The 20958-nt window shown below is 23.1% G+C and overlaps 7 protein-coding genes across 7 annotated transcripts; 2 read left to right on the top strand and 5 right to left on the bottom strand.

The window, feature by feature from the left end:
* Nucleotides 1-511: 511 nt before the first annotated feature.
* On the bottom strand, nt 512-2069 carry PCHAS_1420900 (dihydrolipoyllysine-residue succinyltransferase component of 2-oxoglutarate dehydrogenase complex, putative; the record flags this gene model as incomplete). The annotated part of the gene is made up of 3 exons (XM_016799621.1): nt 512-1629; nt 1768-1873; nt 2040-2069. 3 exons carry the CDS (start codon nt 2067-2069, stop codon nt 512-514), a joined length of 1254 nt encoding a protein of 417 aa, XP_016654887.1.
* A 1004-nt stretch (nt 2070-3073) lies between these two features.
* PCHAS_1420800 (conserved Plasmodium protein, unknown function) lies at nt 3074-7102 on the bottom strand (the record flags this gene model as incomplete). The annotated part of the gene is made up of 1 exon (XM_738584.2): nt 3074-7102. One exon carries the CDS (start codon nt 7100-7102, stop codon nt 3074-3076), a length of 4029 nt encoding a protein of 1342 aa, XP_743677.2.
* A 1423-nt stretch (nt 7103-8525) lies between these two features.
* On the bottom strand, nt 8526-10047 carry PCHAS_1420700 (ras-related protein Rab-11A, putative; the record flags this gene model as incomplete). Its single annotated transcript, XM_016799620.1, has 5 exons — nt 8526-8579; nt 8716-8798; nt 8997-9421; nt 9754-9802; nt 10008-10047. 5 exons carry the CDS (start codon nt 10045-10047, stop codon nt 8526-8528), a joined length of 651 nt encoding a protein of 216 aa, XP_016654886.1.
* A 1206-nt stretch (nt 10048-11253) lies between these two features.
* PCHAS_1420600 (SNARE protein, putative) lies at nt 11254-12811 on the bottom strand (the record flags this gene model as incomplete). The annotated part of the gene is made up of 6 exons (XM_016799619.1): nt 11254-11340; nt 11578-11640; nt 11725-11780; nt 11904-12173; nt 12304-12418; nt 12770-12811. 6 exons carry the CDS (start codon nt 12809-12811, stop codon nt 11254-11256), a joined length of 633 nt encoding a protein of 210 aa, XP_016654885.1.
* Nucleotides 12812-13668: 857 nt separating this feature from the next.
* Nucleotides 13669-14661, top strand: PCHAS_1420500 (microsomal signal peptidase, putative; the record flags this gene model as incomplete). Its single annotated transcript, XM_733542.2, has 1 exon — nt 13669-14661. One exon carries the CDS (start codon nt 13669-13671, stop codon nt 14659-14661), a length of 993 nt encoding a protein of 330 aa, XP_738635.2.
* An 851-nt stretch (nt 14662-15512) lies between these two features.
* Nucleotides 15513-17756, top strand: PCHAS_1420400 (conserved protein, unknown function; the record flags this gene model as incomplete). The annotated part of the gene is made up of 1 exon (XM_733102.2): nt 15513-17756. The coding sequence occupies one exon, from the start codon at nt 15513-15515 to the stop codon at nt 17754-17756; it is 2244 nt and encodes a 747-aa protein (XP_738195.2).
* Nucleotides 17757-18436: 680 nt separating this feature from the next.
* PCHAS_1420300 (TBC domain protein, putative) lies at nt 18437-19972 on the bottom strand (the record flags this gene model as incomplete). Its single annotated transcript, XM_016799618.1, has 1 exon — nt 18437-19972. The coding sequence occupies one exon, from the start codon at nt 19970-19972 to the stop codon at nt 18437-18439; it is 1536 nt and encodes a 511-aa protein (XP_016654884.1).
* Nucleotides 19973-20958: the final 986 nt, after the last annotated feature.

Here is a 20958-nt window from a genome sequence, read left to right as displayed (position 1 = left end):
ATGTTCACGGTATTGCAATTTATGGGATACCATATATGCAAAATTGTGTGATTGCACACAGACATATTTCTTATACTGTGCTTATAATTTAAGGCTCAAAATATTGTTGGGTAAGTAGATAATTGTTTGTTCAATGCATAGGCTTGAACTTGAATAATATGTGTATAAATCCATATTAATAATAAAAGTTATTAAAAAAGAATTGCTAAATGGTTATATTAAGAATAATACATGGTCTAATATCTAAACATTTTTGATAATATGCCTACAATTTGTTTATATAAATTGTATTATACAAATTAAACATCGAGTTCATAAAATACTTAAGCCTTATAATTAATTACTATTTTCTTACAAATAATAAATTTAATATGAAAATAATGTAAAATATAGAGAAAAACCAAATAAATAAATGATACTAAAATAGGAATAATTGGATCAAAAATAGAAAAAATGCCAAATTATGTAAAAATATATAAATTATACATACACCAATATGTTAATTTCATCCTTAACTGTCTATTAACATAAGATTTGGATTTTCGATATAATCCTTTATTGTACATAAAAATTGTACGGCTTCTCTTCCATCCAATAATCTATGATCATAAGTTAAGGCTAAATACATAACAGGCCTAATAACAATTTCATTATTAACAACTACTGGCCTATCTTTTATTGTGTGCATACCTAATATGGCTGATTGTGGCATATTAATAATAGGGGTACTTAGCATACTACCAAATACACCACCATTCGATATTGTAAATGTACCTCCTGTAAATTCATCTAATGATAGTTTATTATTTTTAGCTTTTGCAGCTAGATCTGATAAAGCTAATTCTAATTGTGGTAAGTTTTTATTTTGGCAATCTCGAATAACTGGAACTGTTAAACCATTAGGTGTAGCTACAGCTACTGATATGTCTATATAATTTTTATATACAATTTCATCATTATCAATATATGCATTAACTTGTGGCATTTTTTTTAAAGCTAATGTTGATGCATATAAAAATAATGATACAAACCCTAATTTACATCCATATTTTTTTTGAAAAATATCTTTTAATTCGGTTCTTAAAAGTATTGCTTTACTCATATCACATTCATTAAATGTTGTTAATAAAGCACATGTATTTTGTGATTCCTTTAATCTTTCTGCAATTCGTTTTCTCATTGGTAACATACGGATTCGTTTTTCAGTCCTTTCATTATTATATTGATAGGATGATGATCCTGCAAAATTATTTTCATTTGTGTTTTTTGTGTTTATATTAGTTTCTTTAATTTTTATATCTTCATCATTATTTTTATGCTCTATTTCATCACTAGCTTCTAATTTGTTTTCATTATCTACTTCGGCGTTATTCCTTATATCATTTTCATTTGGTTCTGCCGAAGTGTCAATTTCACATAAAGGAGAATCGACTAAAACTACGTCGCCCGCTTCAGCAAAGATTTTATGTAATGCTCCAGACGATTTCGAATTTATATCAACACTAACTTTGTCTGTATCAATAACTGCTAATGTCTCATCTGAATATACGTAATCACCAACTTTTTTTTTCCATTCATTTATAACACCTTCAGTAATTGAATCACCCAATCTGGGCACCTTTAACGTGTCTGCATAAATAAAATAATAATAATAAATGGTAAAATAATGATGCACACACAGTAGTATATATTACGTATATACAAAATGTAAAATGCGATACGAACGGCACAATAGCTAGTAATATATTTTGCATTTAATATACTTACCTATGGAAAAATGTCTTTTACATGTTATATAATTATTTACAAGTTGTCTAAATTCCGCATTAAAAAGAGCTTTCTTGACGTTATTCCCATTATAAATCAGTTGCTTCTATTAAAAAAAACGAAATAAGGGGGTAATCAAGTATATAAGCATGCAGCATAATTTTCCAATAATTGGATTTAGAATGAATTAAAAATGGCAAATAACAACAAATGGAGCACTATTAATAAAGCAATTAGCGTGTGGAAGCATAATATTTATCGTGAAAAATTACATTCAGGCGATTTATAAGAGTTTGATTCATTTTTTGTAGAGATAAAAATTGTACTTGGATTTGATTGTTATTGTTTTTTTATTTCTCTTTCAGTAAAAAAGAAAAAAACCTTAACATTCCATTATTGTTCCTATATATTTTTTAAAAAATTAATTTCAAAACTAAAAACGCATTTTCAAATTTGTGTAATGCTCAGCCTATATTGGGTAATCATTTACTTTTATCTGTATTCTTCTATTATTAATGTATGTAGAGCTGAGGGAAAATATTTATTTTAACTAACAAATTTATATCACAATATATAATTTCAATAAAATGGGATGGATGATATATTTCTTAAATTGAAAAAAAAAAAAAATATATATATTTTTTATAATAAAAAAAACATTTGCGTGATAAATTTTGTATATACACATCAGTATATAGAACAAAAACGGTATTCCTGAGTATGCATAAAATTACAATATATATAGCATAATTTATATTGCTTACAAGTACTCTGTACATGCTTTAAAAATATTTAAATTGTTTCGTTTGTGTGGATATAAAATTTAAAACATTAAAAATATATTACAATAATATTGAGGGTAAATATATTTTCAAGAAATGCTGTTAAATTTAGCTAATAGAATTTATCAATATTTCAATAAACCGTAACAAAATAAAAATACAAAAAAAAACAATAAAAAATTATAATGAATATTACTATAAAAACAAGCAAAATAATGTTAATATACGAAAATAGGAACATGCATTTAACAGATATATAAAATAAATTTGTAGAAAAATAAAAACAAATATATATCAATAATAAATTATATATAATAGAAAAATGGGTTATAATTTTATGCATAGGTACTATTTGATTACTTAAAAATACTCAAAATAAAAGAAATAACAAATAATAAGTTTATTGAATAAGTGCCTAAATATGCAAGGAAATAAAAATAACAAAAAAATTACATTTTATTATACAATTGTTTCCGACAACATCGAATGATTTGTTATATATGTTAAAAATTGTTATATGGTCATTACGATTTTTTTCTAAAAAGGGATTCAAATATTGATCTTTTTCTAAACAAACTCATTGCCTCTGGGCATGTGTGCCCAAAAGTGATGGACGGGGCCATATAATTTTCATGAAGGGTATAACCAGATATAAAGGAAGCTATTTTTAGAGTAACGATCCATTTATTAAAATTGATTTCGTTAGATAAAGTAAGGGTTTTGGTCTCATTGAGGTTCTTATCGGTTTCACTTTTGATATTGAATATAATAGCATGTTTTTTTTTATCAAATGTAACAGTTGTGTTTTTTTTTTTCATAATTAGTTCGGGTGTTAATTTATATTTATTTTTATGTATAGCAATAATATTTGTTTTACATAAGACAAATGGTTTTTTGATTTTGTGTGTTTTTTTTTGGCTTAATGTATAATAATTATATTTCTCTAATTGGCTTTTAATATTTGCAAAATCACGAGCTAATGGGATTAATATATCATATCGTTGTTCATATATAGTGTCTCTTTGCAAATATACTCTAATTTTTCTTAAATCTGGAAACACGACTAATTCAATTTTGTCTTTATTAAAAGAGAACAATGGTTTATCCAATTTTTCATCAGGATATATATAAATGAAATTACTTTCAATTTTTATTAAACTTTTTAAGTTAGGATCATCAAATAAATTTATGGAAAAAATGTGTTTTTTTAAATTCATAAGAGAACTACTAATATTCTCACCTTTTATAAATCCACCAAAACATAAAGCACTTTTCCATCTGTAAAATTCTGATTTATTTAAGCAATCAAGAACTATTTTTTCATTGGAATTAGATGATGTATCCTTTATGCTAATTTCTCTATTTTGATCATTTGCTATAACTTCACAAGCATCGGATGTATATTTCAATATAGGAACAGAATTTTCATTTCCATAATTTGTATAAATTAATAATGATCCTTTTTCAATAACAACAATTTGATTATTTTTTATAAATTGGTCTTCTTTTTGTTTTTTATATAAACCCGCTGCTTTTTTTACATTTGATAAAGCGTTTCCTGGAGTGTTAATATCTCCTTCTTTCGTGTTTGATTCATCTTTATTATCCTCTTCTTCTTCTTTTAATTTTTTGTAATATGCACTTTTTTGTGCAACATTAAATTTATTTTTATTTAATTGTGATAAAATATGATCATACTTATCTTTTATTGGATAATGGAATATATATGTTTCTTTATCGTGACTGTCCTTTTTATTTATAAATGTTAATTCTTGGGCTTTGTCATCTTGTAAAACTTGTAAATTGTCGTTATGAAATGCAAAAGCGTTTTCTTCGTTATAGCTTGTCTGGTTTTTTTTAAAAGGTTTGCCATCTTTACATATATAAAGTGTGTTATTTTTTATAGCAAATATGTCGGTTTGTTTACTAGAATCACTAATATTCGATAATGAATTACTTTTTATAGTATCGGCATCTTTTTCACTTTCGGTTTCATTTTTATTTCCTTCATTACTTTTGCTATGATTTGTTAGATGGTTATCATTTTTGGATTGATTCTTATTTGCGTTATCATGATATGTTAATCGTTCTTTTTCTATGCTTTGTTCTTTTGATCTTGATCGTGATCGCGATCGTGATCTTCCTTTCTTTTTAGTTTCCCTCAAAACACCCTTTTCTATTTCTCTATCCATAATATTTTCTGTAATTTCTTTACCATCACTTTCATTAGACATTTTTACAGATGGTTGTGAAACATCATTATTAATATTTAAATAACTATCTGCTGAACTACTATCACTATTTTGTGCATTATCTTGTGTTTTATTTTCCCATACCATTTTTGTTAGAATGCTTTGTAATGTTCTTGTGGATTTTTTATTTTTAGGTATAATAATATGTTGATCTTTAAGATTGTTGAAATATAAAATAATCTTATTATTTTTATGTTTCATCTTATAATCTTTACAATTTATAATTTTGGAATCTTCTCCAAAATTTATAAGTAATAGATGATTATGATTAGGGTTTGCTTTTAATAAAACATTATTACATACATATGGTATATGATTACCTTTTTTATCTATTCCATTAGGCGTAAAAATATTTACTGTTATATCTGAGACGGCAGAATAGGATGTTTTACTGTCAGAATCATTTTCAAATTTGTTATTATTATAATTATTTTTAATGTTTGTTTTATCATGTTCTTTGTTATATTTTTTACGATCATCATATTTATAATTATCCCATTCATTATAACCATATTTTGTTTTGTTTTTATTTTTCATATTACTATGATAACTATTGTTAATAAAATCTGCATATTGCAAAGCATAAAACATTCTTAAAATTTTATCACTGTCTTTTATTAAAAAGTAATGATTTTCTCGTTTATTATCAATAGTGGTGTGTTCGAAGAAATATATTTGATTATTGTCTAGCATTTTCACATTTTTTGTATTTTTACTTAAAATAATATGTACTGGTTCTTCATCTCCTTTTTTATTATAAATAAATACCCCTTTACGTGTAATTCCTATATATTTTTCTTTATAATTTTCATAATTAAATATATCTTTCTTTTTTGCAGTATATTTATTTTTCATATTATTATTATTCATTTCCTTTATACCAGTTTGGGAATGAGTATCACCATTCTGATCAGAATCACTTAAACTTGAATTAAATGAATCGAAGCTATCTTCGCTATTACTATGTTTATTATCATTACCTTCACTATAATCATTTTCTATAGAACTTTTAGATGAATTAGTGTTGCTACGTGCTGAGAATACTTTATTGTGTGTTTTTTTTAATTTATTACTTTTGTTTTTATATTTTTTTGAAGAATAATCATGTTGTGTATTCTTTTTCTTTTTATTATATTTGTCTTTTTCATTTTCTTTATTTTTATTCTTTTCCCTTTTTGAATTCCTTGCCTTTTCCAAATTATCATCGGAATTAGAAATAGACGAAGAATTCTCCGAAGATTTTATTTCATCACTTACTGTATTATCTACTGATATGCTATCTGAATATATCAAATTATTTTGTTTTTTCTTTTGAAAATAATGCATTACCATTGAAGAGAAAAAAAAGTTGGTTTGATTATCTTGTACTTTGTTTAATGTATCTAATATTTTATTAAATAAAGCTTTTTGTTCTTGTGATTGAATTATATTTAATTTTAATAAATTTTCATCACATGTTATATTCCCTTGTGGATCACTTTCATTAATACGTTTAAGTGTTGTTGATTTGTTTCCCTTCATAATAGTAGTCTCAGGAGAAAATACGTTAACTGAATTATGTGCATTATATGGTGATGGTGATTCTATTAATGCTCCATTTTTTGTATATTCGTCCACGTATTCATATTTTTTGTATTTAGCATAATCATTTTGAAGTGCTAATACTATAGGTGGTGCCAATACTTTTTCTTTATTCATACAGCTAATAATTTTATATAATTTTTGTATTTCATTTTTTTGATTTTCATTTTGTTTTTTGTATAAATGTAATTCACTTTCAATTTGTATTAGACATCTTTTTGTTATATTTAATTCTTCATTATTATTTTTGTATAAATTTAACAAATTTTCATTTTCTTTTTCATTATTTAATAATTCTTGTTCTTTCAATTTTTCATTTTTTCGGTTTTTGCATATATCACTTCTTAGCATGCTAACTGTATTTATCAAATTTTCTTTTTCTTGTAATAATACTTCATATTCATATTTCCTTTTTTTTAATAAATTATTTAATTCTTCTAAAAGTGTATCCCTTTTAAGTAATTGTTTTTCCAATATACTGATTTTTTGAAGGAATTCATTTTCTTTATTTAATTGCATGCTTAAAATGACATCATTATCATTTTTTCTATTTAATTCTAATCTTAAATTTTTATTTTCTTCATCATTTTTCACGGCACTCTTTTGTAACTCTTCGCTTTTACTCCTTAATTCTATTAATTTCTTTTCTAAATCATTAATTTTATCTCTTTGTCTGTCTATTATAACTTCTGCATATTCTAAAACATTTCGTTCCTCCATGTTTCTTACCTATCCTTTATATATCACTTAGAAAAATAGCAAAAATAAAAAACTATCCGTTTTATATAATGCACCTATTTATTATTATTGTATTGTTTTTATTGTGTGTCATTTCATGACCGCTGTTTACAGGCAGGTGTGAGTTAAGCTTTAATTACACATTATTTTAAACTGCTTTTTTCAGAGTGTGTTTTTCGAAAATTGGTTTATCAAAAATGATAGCATCAAAAATTAGACAAGTAAATTTATTAAAACAAATCGGTAAAATAATAAAATTGGAAAAGAATAAAAAAAATATACACATATATGAATAAATACAGCTAAAATAAACAAACAATAAATATTTATACCTGCACTTGTATGTATAAATCGTTGTATAACGAAATAAGCTATCAAATGTCCACCGAAAAAATATACAAATTTTGATGTTTTAAATTATGGATATTTTAATAATTTATGGATAAAAAAATACAACAAAATACGGAATATACTGGAAATAAAAATAACAAATTTGTTTTTAGAGAATAATAATATTTTTACACCGTTTACTAAAAAAATAAAAAACATGGATTTATTATAATATTATAAATACACTATATGAAATAAATTAAGAAATGGGATATTTATTATGAATTGCATTTAACAGTTTGTTCAGTGTACAACTTTTCAAGAATAGTTATATAAGTTATATTGAATAATAATACAAAAAATTGTAAAAAGGAAATGAAGACATAAAAATACCAATAATATGCATGCACATTTTGCATACACGCATATCCATATTTAGTATGAATAAATAATTACAATAAAAAAATTTTATATTACAAATGTGTAAACCGATTTTTCACAATAGAATTAAATTATTCATATATTTTTTAAAATAATAAAGATTTAATAAGAAATATATATAATAAATTATATATAAATTGGAAATACATAAAATGTTTCAAAGTAATGGCTAATTACACCATTGTATATGCACAATTCGGAAGTTGGTATATTTCTGAAAATATTAACCATAATAATTGGCAATACAAAATTATACGTAATTTGATATTTTCGAAAAATATAATAAAATAAAAATAAATATTAGTGTATTTATTAAAAAAAAAAAGAAAAAGAGTAAGCAATCAAATTAAATAAGTATATATGGATTCCTAACCATGGGAATACATTCTACAATTAGACTATTTTGATTGTTTACCTTTTTACATTTAGTTATTCATTTTTATATAAAAGTTTAAGAAATGACGATGAAACAATTAAAAAAATATATATGTATATTAAAACATTTAAATTAATAATGATGTTTTTTATATATTATAGTTAAAAACTATCACGAAAAATGTTTCATAATAAATAAAATTATCACAACAAACAGAATAATAATAAATGAAAAATAATACAACTTATATATAAAGGATCAACAGCATTTTGTTTTGGGTTTTTTTTCATTTTCATCATTATCATCGTCCACCTAAGAAAAAAACATAAAATACATTTATGTGATATATATAATAATATCATGGGATATACATTCATACTAATAGCTTTTCTATTATAAATATTGTTATAATATTATACACAAAATTTGCATTTATTTTTATTAGTACATTGATTTTTTTTCCTCGTGGCTGGATGTTTACATTATCTTCACTTTTGGTGGCTTGTTTTTTTTGTCTGACATTATAGATTTCTGAAAAAAAAATAAAATTCAAGAATAATTGATAAGAAAATTAATAAATATGTATTTATCCTAATATTTACTTGTGTGCATATGTATATTTCGAATATGTTGAAGTATAAGCATGAAAAAAGACATCACAAAATAGAATATATGAAAAATATAAAACTCGTGGTAAATTGTTATATTATGGAATATAAGAGTGCTAACCGTTTAATAACTGGTGAAATGCTAATTCCACATTAGTAGCTTCAAGAGCTGAGGTTTCAATAAAAGCTAATTTTTCTTTTTTTGCAAACTGAGTTGCATCATTATCATTTATTACACGTAAATGCTTTAAATCGCTTTTATTACCAACCAATAAAATAACAATGTTTGAATCGGCATTATCTCTTAATTCTTTTAACCATTTTTCAATATTTTCAAAAGTATTTTTTTTCGTTATATCATAAACTAGCAAAGCCCCTACTGCCCCTCGATAATATGCCGAGGTAATGGCTCTATATCTTTCTTGGCCTGCTGTATCCCATATTTGTGCTTTTATAATTTTATCATTTTTTAATTGAATACTTTTTGTAGCGAATTCTACGCCTATCGTACTTTTACTTTCTAAATTAAATTCATCCCTTGTAAATCTGTAATAAGAAACAATGATAAAAAATAAATAATTATCCAAGCACATGTATACAACAAAGAAAATACTATAAGTATTAAATCCTTTAATAGACTTATGCATTATAATGGCTATATTTTCTTAATATACGAAATTCCTTTTTAAATAATATTGAATATAGAGATAAATGCATTTGTTTTCTTTGTTTATTATTTCGATTATGAAATCCGTAATTTTGATATCACGATTCAGATTATATAGCACATTACACATTATTAGATAAATTAAAATCGTGTATTTATATATATACGCCTCATCTTTTATATAAAAATAATTATCACATATATGCAGTACCTGGAAAGCAGGTTTGATTTTCCTACTCCCGAATCTCCAATTAGGACAACTAAATAAAAAAAGGAAAATTAAATAAAATATATATTTTTTGATGAATTCACACATGGTCATAAGCATTTTCTCTCATACGAATGCATATGATAATAAAGAAATGATAGCATGTGTAGAAATGCAACGACTTTTATCTGTATATATTTTAATATATTTCAATATGTGCACACTATATATAGATTCTACACCAATGTTCATCTTACTTTTAAAAAGGTAATCGTAATAATCCTCTTTCATTGACATTATTTAATACCTTTTTATGTGATGTATAAATATAACTAGGTTGTATATATGTTATTTGATTAATTAATAAGAAAAGGAAATAATGAAAAGACTTATAAATATATAAAAGCCTTTTGGTTTAAACAATATTTTGTATTGAGTGTAATTTTTTAGGCTTGATAATAATTTATTATATTTTAAATAGGTAATATGGTCTTAGCTTTTTTAAATATTGCATAATATAATGTAACAAATATAAACAAATTATAAAATGATGAATACACAAATAAATACGATGCCCTGATATTTATTCATTAACATCATATGAAATATATATACATTTAGTTTCCCTTTTTAAAATATTAATAATTTTCCCCTTCTTATAATTACCTAAGGGTTATTTTTAACATAATTTTCATATAAAATTCAATTAACGAAAATATAAATGTAATATATATAAAAATAGCCCATTGATAATATATGTAAAATATATATATAACATAAATACCCACTATGTATAAAAACTAGTTATGTAATATTATATATATATATTAATTATATGCATATATTTTTTGTATGCATTCGTAAGCTCATCATTTCAGTTTTCTAAATTAAATCAAGATTTTATTTTACATGTACATACAAATTTCTAATAATATTGCCTTAATCATTTAATATGGTATACATAAATAAATATACTAAAATATTACATATACTAGTAATTATTATATATTTACATTGTAGCAATCCCTATAGTTTTTCCCTTTTAAAAATTTATAGTTTGCATTGACAAAAAATATTCTGAATTTTTTTGAGGGACGAGAAGGGAAATGCGACAGAATCAATATTATTATTGTTATTTGAATGTTTATTTATTTAATTTAAAACAAAAACTGCACACAATCAGTATTCAACAGTTTGTTCATTTTTGTACACCAAAATGCTTGGAACAAAAATTATTTAAAATACTTCAAAATTCAAAAACAATACACATAAAAAATATGCGCATATTATAGCATTACAGTATTTTTTTCATAAATTATTTCATTACATCAAGATAAGCAACGAATACAAAAAATGAATATTATTTATAAAAAAAAAAAGAAAAGTATATATACATATTTATATATGTCCTAGAGAAGTTAGGTTTAAACCTGCATGTTTTTCTTCTTGAGATAATATACATATATGTATATTTATATGTGTTGCATAAGTGTCCAGAAAAGTTTATCTTTTCATTATTTCTTTCATCAATTTTTGCTGATCCTGAATTTTCTCGATGTTATTTTCCATTTTTTCATTTACATTATTTAGCTGTAATTTTAAAAACGAAAAAAGGAAAGTGTAATATATAAAAAAATTTGTATACAAAATTCTGTCAACTTAAAGGATTTATATATAACGTAGATAATTTGGGTGAAAAGTTATATTAAAATAATTTTCCAAAATTACAAATTTTTCTTTATTTTAAGGAATATTGTAAACAATATACACTAATTACATATCGAAATAATAAAAAATTATAATATGTGGAGAGGTTTGTCTACTTACCATTTTATTTTGCTCATTTATTGTATTCCCCATAACTAATGCTCTAGTGTGAAGTTCATCCAACTGTATAAATAAATAGCACACGATTATGCATATATATATTTGTATTGATGAGTAAATAAAAATTAAAGATAGAAAACTTCTTACCATAGAAGACAACATATTTAAATCACGTTCATATTTATCATCAAATGTTCCTTTTCCTTAATAAAAAGAAATATAGTAATAATATTAGGTATTGGAAATTTTAGGGGTATGCAAACAAATAAATATTATCGAATGAAACATAAAATAATAATGATTAAAAAGCGGAATTTATCATATACTTTGTGCCATGTTTTTTCCATCCAATAGATCTGCATATGTTCGATTAAGAGTTTTCCCATGATTATTTTTATAATGATTATTATTTTTTTTTTCGATGTGATTATTTATTGGACTATCTATTTTGATATTTTCATTTTCATCAGTAGTTTGAAATCCTAGGAACGAATTTATATTTTTCCACCAATACTTTATTCCTTCTAAATGATATTGACTTTGTTTTAGTCTTTCTTGAATGTTATCTGTTTCTTTATTTATATGTTTTATTTGTTCTGTATAATAAAAAAATATATAAATGCATTTATTTTGATTACTAATTTTTTTTTTAATTTAAAAAAAATAGTATGTAGTATGTGTTGGTATGGCAGTTGACCATTAACATATATATATCTAAAATAATACCCGTTTGTTGTTCCAATTCTAGCTCTGCTTTTTTAGAAATTTCGCTAACTTCATTTGCCGACCTAAGTATTTCATTCAAACTTTCTTCACATTTCTTCTCTATTTCGGTTATTTTCTATATAATGAAGAATTGAAAATATGAAAATGATTTAAATGAGTAGACAGATAAATATGTATATGCATATAAAGATGATATATATATGAGCATATCTGATGTATTTAAAATTTAATATATTTAATCGTTCTCCTTTTAAATAAATTATGAGTAGTATACATTCGTGTCAAAAATTGTAAAGATGCATATGTATGATAAGTATGAAGGGAAAATTTGCATACGAAAAATGCATATATAGATTATTTTACAAAAAACATTCAAAAATATGGACATATATATAGATATACATTCTTTATCTTTCAGACATTGATATATATTTTTTGTATATTTTATTATGTTTTTAAATTTAACATCTCTTTTAGAATAGGCGTGCTTCCTATGTTTCTTTTCCATCCCACGAAAAAAAGGAAAACGTTATTTTCTGATATTTATATAATATTTTTAATTAAATTTGATTCAAACGAGCAAACATTTTACTTTATGTGTACGAAATATATATAATACAAAAAAAAACAATTATTTTTTTAAAAAAAATACAATTAAAAACATAGCATATCCATTGGAGCGATAATTATCCAAAAATTTATATATATAATGCATAATATAATAAAATTGATGTATATATAATACAACATAAAAATGATGAACGACCAAAAATTTTTTATTTTCTTTTTCTCAAAAAAAATTGCCAAAGCGAAAGATCGTACTGCATATAGCAAGCATATAAATGTACATAAACTTCATAATAAATAAAAAGGAATAAACGCACTGATAATAACTTTTTTAAAGTCATTAAAAAGAATATGGACTGATTTATTATTTATATTATTTTTCTTATTATATAATATATTAGTAATTTTATTTCCATGATCATTTATGAGAGCTATCATTTTTATCAGATAAAATTATACATGAAAACTGATTAATGAGTTGCAAATGGGAATATGGCAAATTAGATAATGCATATTTATAAGGAGTATAGAAACTATAATTAATATTTTAATATTGTTATGGAAAATATAAATGTTAAATACAAGATCAGGTTATTTGTTTTTAGGCATGCTTTTTAATTAAAAAGGGAATGTAGATATGTATGAACCATTATAAGATTGCCGACAAACACAAGGGTACAATTAGCTGGAAATGAGTATGGACATATACACAGATATATTTGCACATTAAATTCTATAAGAATATATGCACATAATATAGGCTCTTCATATTTTAATGGGCGTATCGATGATTATAATATGAATAGATTTTATCATTATACGAGAAATATATACTCGTCAAAATGTTTTAAAAATGATAGTTTTTTCTATAGTAAGATTAATCTGAAATTCGTTAGTTATAATGCAAAAAATGGGACGCATAAATACTCAGCTAAAATTAATAATGCATATGCATTCCGGAAAAATGTGAATTTAAAAAAAATAAACAATTTCCCCAAAGGTATTATTAATATGCCATATTCATGTTATAGAACATATTTATTAAAGAAATATGGATTAACAAAAAGACCAGAAGGATATAATACAAATATAACTAAAAATAGAATTGAGAGATATTTTAACTTTGCTGAAATTTATCATTCATTAAATTTTATAAAAAATGTAATATTAAGTTTGCTGTTTATTTATGGGATAAATAATTATGTTTTTGACATGACGCTTACTAGTGGTTCTAGTATGTATCCATTAATAAATAAAGACGGGGTAATTTTATTTTATATTTGTGATTGTTCTTTACGATTTTTTAACGAACTGCGGAATGTGGCAATATATAATTATATGAATATATTATATAAAATTTATAATATTATTCATGGAAATTTTGATAACATAAATTTTGTAAAAGTTAAAAATACAATAGCAAACAAAATTGAGAATTTAAAAAATAAGATCAAATCAAATCAAAATGTCTATAAAAGAGGTGATGTTGTATTATTAATATCACCAGTTAATAGTAATAAAAGAGTGTGTAAGAGAATTATTGGAATAGAGAATGATAAATTATATGTAAATGATTTTAATTCATTTGTTGAAGTTCCAAAAAATCATATATGGATAGAGGGAGATAATAAACAGGATTCTTTTGATAGTAGAAATTATGGGTGTGTAAATATAAATTTGGTGATTGGAAAAATATTTTTTTTACTAGACCCATTTAGAAGTTTTTCTTTTATTACCAACAAAGGGAATTGTGGAATTGAACCAGATCGATTTGTGCACATGTCTAATTAGAGAACAAATTGTCTAGATATTATTAAGTTTTTTACTCAAAGGAAAAATATAATGAAGTGTTAATAATCTGATATGATAAAAATATTCCAGTTTTTATAACAAAATTATAGACATAAAATTGGCAATTCTACAAGCCTAATTTATCAAAATATGAAATAATGATATACCTACAGTAAATTATAAAATTAACGAGAACTATATAAAAATATTTTTTTCAACAAATTTTAAGATTTACCAAAATATAATACATGCTTGTAGATTTTTGTAAAATAAGGAAAAACAAATGTGATTTGGTTGATTATGGCATAGGCACATAGGTGCCATAATTTGATTATGTATTCAAATATGGGCAAAACATATAAACAGCTAAATGTCGGGAAAACAATTCGCATATAAATATATATGTGTGTCCGAAAAAGTCACATTTCCAATTTTAAATCTTCATGCATGCAAATTTATTTTATGTATTATTTTTTCATAAAGAATAACTAAATTCGTAACTTTTAATTTATATTAAGAACAACTCGAAATCATGTGATGAGTATAATTTGATAATGTTGTGGCCTTATGTAATGGTCACTATTTATATGCATAAATTAATATATGTTTATTTCATTTATTTGTATTTAAAAACTTTTTTTTCGTTTTTTAACGAAGTTAATAACTTTTGATTAAAGATAATTATATAGTATTTTTATCATGAGCACCATTGAATATGTCTGAAATGATTTAATAATAAAAATGCAAAGAATTTATTTTAAAAAAAATTATAAAAAGGAATATTCATAATTTAAATATAACTATTTTATATCAAAAATATAAGGTGCTCATTAAATATATGGATATGCATAATGAAAAAAGAAACGAAATATAAAAAAAAAAACAAGAAAAAGTGCACATATAGCAGCGATAAAAGCAAAGGTGTCTTAGATAATGGCACTACAACTAATAAAAAAAGGAACAATGATATAAAGCCAATGCTTAAAAAAATAAATGATAATTGTGATAATTTGTTTAAGGGAGAGAAATTGAAAAATATAAAATCGAGCACTCAATCAGGAAAAGGCAAATACCATGAAAGTGCAAAACATACAGAAAGTTTGAAAGAATCAGAATATCATGAAACTGGGAAGAGCTCCAATTTTTCGATTGGGTCAGAAAACTCTTCTGATTTTATTTCATCGAGTTCAGATATTTCAAGTGATAGTAGCAGCACATATAGTGAAATAGACCACCTTTCGATAAACAGTAATACAGATTCTAATGAATCCTACTCAAATGAAAAAATTAGTTGTCCTACACATTCTGATGATAAGGATCGAAAAATAAGAAGCCATAACAATGATAATAATAGCAAAACCAATAGCTCAAGGAACAATAGTTGTTCTTCTTCAAGTTTACAAAGCAAAAAAGGGAAATCAAATAATGCAAACCCTCATTATAGCGTGAATGAAGAAAAAGAAAAAATAAATGCTAATAATATATATTCCAAATGTCTAAGTATATTTTCTCTGAATGCATATCTTTATAATGATATTTATAGATATAATCCTCACCTATTTGGGATTTATGAAACTTGTAGAAATAATAAAAATAGATGCCAAAAGATAGGAATTTTATGCTGCCAATTTGATTTAATATTTTTAAGATCAGTTTATGGGAAATATCAAAAAATATTATATGATATATTAAAAGATACACATACTATATTATTAGACAATGTGCCATCATCTACTAGTTTTATAAATGAAGTAATATGTAGCATATATAATTATTTAAGTGATAATGGTGGTTTATATATTTGTTGGAATAAAAAACGTTTTCATTTATCTTATTATGATTATATGTTTTTGTCTTCAGATATATTTCTGAAAAGAAAAGTTATAAAAATATTGAAATTAATTTATAAAAAAAAATATAATTTATATTTTTTTCATTGTGAATTTGATCTATATAGTTCTCAAAATAAAATGAGTAACTTAGACGATTTAGTTATATGTATTAAAAAAACATTATGGAAAATATATATATTTCAATTATTTTATAAAAATAAAAAATATTTAAAGAAAAAGAATGAAGTATGTCTTGGTAATAATCAGAGCGAAGTAATAGCAAAAATAAATAAGCATAAAAATAATTATATAAATAAACAATTAAATCATACAATTGACCCTAATTCTGATACATATAATGGGAGCAGCTATAAAGAAAAAGAAAAAAGAGAAGCACTTGAATTTTCCGAAGATAAAGAAAATTGTAAACAAAATGTAAAACCGTCTTTTTCTACTATGACTTTTAAAAATAGTTGCATGTTTGTTATTGGAAGTTTTAATATAGATGCAAATGAAAATGAAGACTTGTATAAAAATTTGATTAGTTTGAATAATCATGGAAATATGAAAGATTTATTTTTTTATAAAAATATTAATTATAAAATTCAAAAAACATATGATGTTGTAGATCGGAAAAATACATTAGTCAATGGTTTAAATTATTGTTTTGGTAAAACTGATAACATTTTTTTAGTAGATTCCTTTTTTATATCCCCAGAAGACATAGTAGATTTAATTTATTTATATAACCCGATAGATATATTAATAGACAAATTTAGTATTCTAAAAAAATCATTAAATAAATATAATTTAAATAACTTTAACCAACTAATTGACCCCAATGGAATTATGATCAAACTACAGCATGTTTATAATTATGGTGTAGATATACTAACACAAAAAAAAAATAAAGAACTAAGTGATCATTGGATATTATCAGCTAAGTTTCAATTAAAAAATTTATATGTTCCTATTAATTTACATATAGAAAAACAGTTAAATAATTTTATTCGAAATGTCGATAAATATTTCATTTTGAATAAAAATTTTTATGATGAATTATGCGAAATACATTCCATTTTAGAAAATGAAAATGTAAAAATTGAACAAAATGATAAAAATAAATGTATTAATGACTATACAATAATTAAGAGATATAATTACGCAAATCGGTGTGTCATAACAAGTGAAAATATAAAATGTGTAAATAAAATAGAAAAAAAACTTGACCAAATTTTATCTCAATGCTTTGAATCACAATGATACTCATTGTTTTTTTGTAAAAATTATAACTTTAAGAAAATAAATATGTAGCACAAATTATATAACCCTCTTTTTATGGTAATAGAATAAACAAGTATGTATTAAAATAATGGGTTAGTAATTAAATGGGTATTGCATTTATATATATATATATATATAAGGAAATAAAATGAAAAAATATTCGTCACATAAATTCGTCAAATTGGAAGAAAACAAAAAAATGTATATAAAATAAACAGATGTGTATAATATATTAGGATATGCATTGCAATGTGCGATTATATACATGTCTGCATCAAATGGTTAACAAAAAAATAATAAAATATATGAATAATAAAATAAGCAAGACATAAAAAATCAAATAAAAGTGATCCATAAACTCGTTTCTTATTTAATTTGCATTTCAAAATATAATGCCTAGTGGAATGCATATATGCATATATAATATGAGTTTTAATACATTATTTATTAATAATTTTACAATAATATGATTTTTTTATGTATCTAACTCAATAATATTCAATCAAATTAAGTAAAACCTCAAAATTTAAAAAAATATTATAATTTTGAAAAAACATAATTTTCAGTTATATGTTTTGAGATTTTTACAAATTAGTAGGCAAATTTCTCTATGTCTATGTATTGTCATTGTTATAACCTTTGTCAGTCTTGAATAAATTTTAAATAGTTGTTTTGTATTCATATGTATTACTACTTTCTATAGAATCTAAAGGTTTCGTTTTTTTCTTTTCACAAATATAGCTGTCATAAATATCCGTAATAAATTGTTTATTTTTATAATCATTTTTCATAATTTTTTTAGCTTCACAAATTAAATCATACGGATCAAAAGGTGGTATATTTTGCAGTAGCTTTAAGTTAACAGTAAAATTACCACATAATAATGTATTTTTTAATTTCATACAAATAACTAAACATATATATAAAATAAAATGTTCATTATTATTTATAATAAATTGATCATATAATACAATAGTATCTGCTATATCAAATTCTTGAGTAAGTAATAATAGTATCCATTTGAAAGCATAATATTGTGTTTCTATTTTAAGTGTATATAATTTTTCCCATAATTCATATTCTTTAAATTTTAATAAAAGAGAAAATTTTTTTAGTTTTCCATTTATCCCATTGTCTGTATTATCTAGCCCTTCACAGAAAACATCTTTTTGTCTATGCATTAATTCAATAAAGCAGAAAAATATATCGGCTTCACCTTGTAATAAGCAATTACATAAAGGATCATTAAATATTGTATAATATAAAGGCGCTAATATTTCATTCATGCCTTGAACATATTTAACATAAGGGTGAAGCTTAGCATATATATATAATATCCTGCATAATCGATCATAGTGCTTTTTAGGATTAACAATATCACAAACATTGGGATATCCATTTGAATTTTGTTCTTTTATTTCCTTCATATTATTTTTTTTCTCATTTTCAGTGCTATAATCGTTTATATTGCCCAAATTGTTGTTTTCTTTGTTTTCTAAACAGTAATTGATATTTTGGAGATTTTCTTTAGATGCGTCGGTATATATTTTATCCTTTGACTCTAACGTTATATTATTATCACCACACACAGGTTTATCTACACCATCATTTGATATGTTTACTAATAATGGTACTTCTTCGTTTTCATCCTCATAGTCTTCAATGTTAATTAAGCTATTGAGAATATTGATATTATTATTAATTGTATGCTGTGGATTTAAGCTGAAAAACGATAATTCGGGCCTAGTTCTAAATGTATCTTTATTAATTTGACTAAACAATTCAGAATCCAAAAAGTCATCATTAGATTCGTTATCATCATTACAAACGGTGTCTACTTTTTCTATGCTTTTATTAGTATTAAAATTTTTATTTTTATTTTTATTTTTTTGCGGGTCGGTAACAAAATACTTTATATAATATTCATACAATTTTCTTTTTTCAATAAGCTCTTGATTCCATGTTTTTGTATTTAAACTAAGATGATTTAATGCTAATTTCCAGCACATAGAACGAATAGAAGGATTGATATCTAAAATATTTTTTTCAAATAAATATATCAAATCATTTCCATCTATTACACTTTTTTCGAATATATTAATACATATTTTAATTAGATTATCGTATTTAGCTATTTTTTCATTTTTTTTTTTTAAAATAAGCAAATAACTCAAAAACTCTAACTTATATTCCATTTTGGTGCAAATGTCTTCTTTGCCTGTATAGAGGGGGAATGTATTTCGTATTAATACATACCACAGTGAATTTGCATTCTACCTACAACTGTATATTAGCATATATATATGTGAGTTTCTCGTTTGCATCCAAACTAGTCCTATCACATTCCCCTTATTGTTTTAATTTATAGATATCGCAAAAAAAGTTGTTCTCGAAAACTGTTATATTAATTACTCGACTTAATTGTTAACATAGAAATATGTAAGGGGATGGGATTAAAAAATTTCTTAAGTTTGCTGGCATACTCTTTTAAAAATATATATAAATATAAAACATGTGAATGTATATATATTACTTATATACATACCCCTAAATATGTAAATATAAACAAATTGATGCGTATTTATATGAGTTCTCCAAAAATTTTAACGGTAGTTAAAAAGGTATTCAATATTAATAATATTTATTTTTTGAGGAAATTGAATTTATATTTAGTTTGAAGGGTTCTTAAAATAATTGAACTGCTTCAAGATTTAATTATATACAACGTATTGATTTTCTATAGCGTAAACCGGAAAAAAAAGTATTTTATCAGGGATCAAAAAATCACATTTGAAGTATACCCAGTTGCGTAAATAAAAATATGTATATATTTTAAGATACAGAAGTTCGATAAAAATAGAGCAATATAAAATAAATACATACATAAATTTATTTAAACTAAGTATATATGTAAAAAAAGCTTTTAAGAGGAAATATTTAAAAATAAAAAGAAATTCCACTAAAAAAAATATGACTATCCATGGATGTAAATATATTAAATGATTTATACGTGATTTTTCATGATAAATGCATATATTCATAGAGATACAAAAATGTAATACTAGGTAATTGTTTAAGCTTTTAATTAAAGCTGTATTTTATATATTATATATGCACATATATGTATGAAGAAGGCAAATATTTTTCATTATGATTTTCCCATGATATAATTTCTTGTTGT

Source organism: Plasmodium chabaudi (genome assembly GCF_900002335.3).
Source record: "Plasmodium chabaudi chabaudi strain AS genome assembly, chromosome: 14".
NCBI lineage: Eukaryota > Apicomplexa > Aconoidasida > Haemosporida > Plasmodiidae > Plasmodium > Plasmodium chabaudi.
The sequence above is the reverse complement of the archived record's forward strand: the minus strand, read 5'-3'. Positions and strand labels throughout refer to the sequence as shown.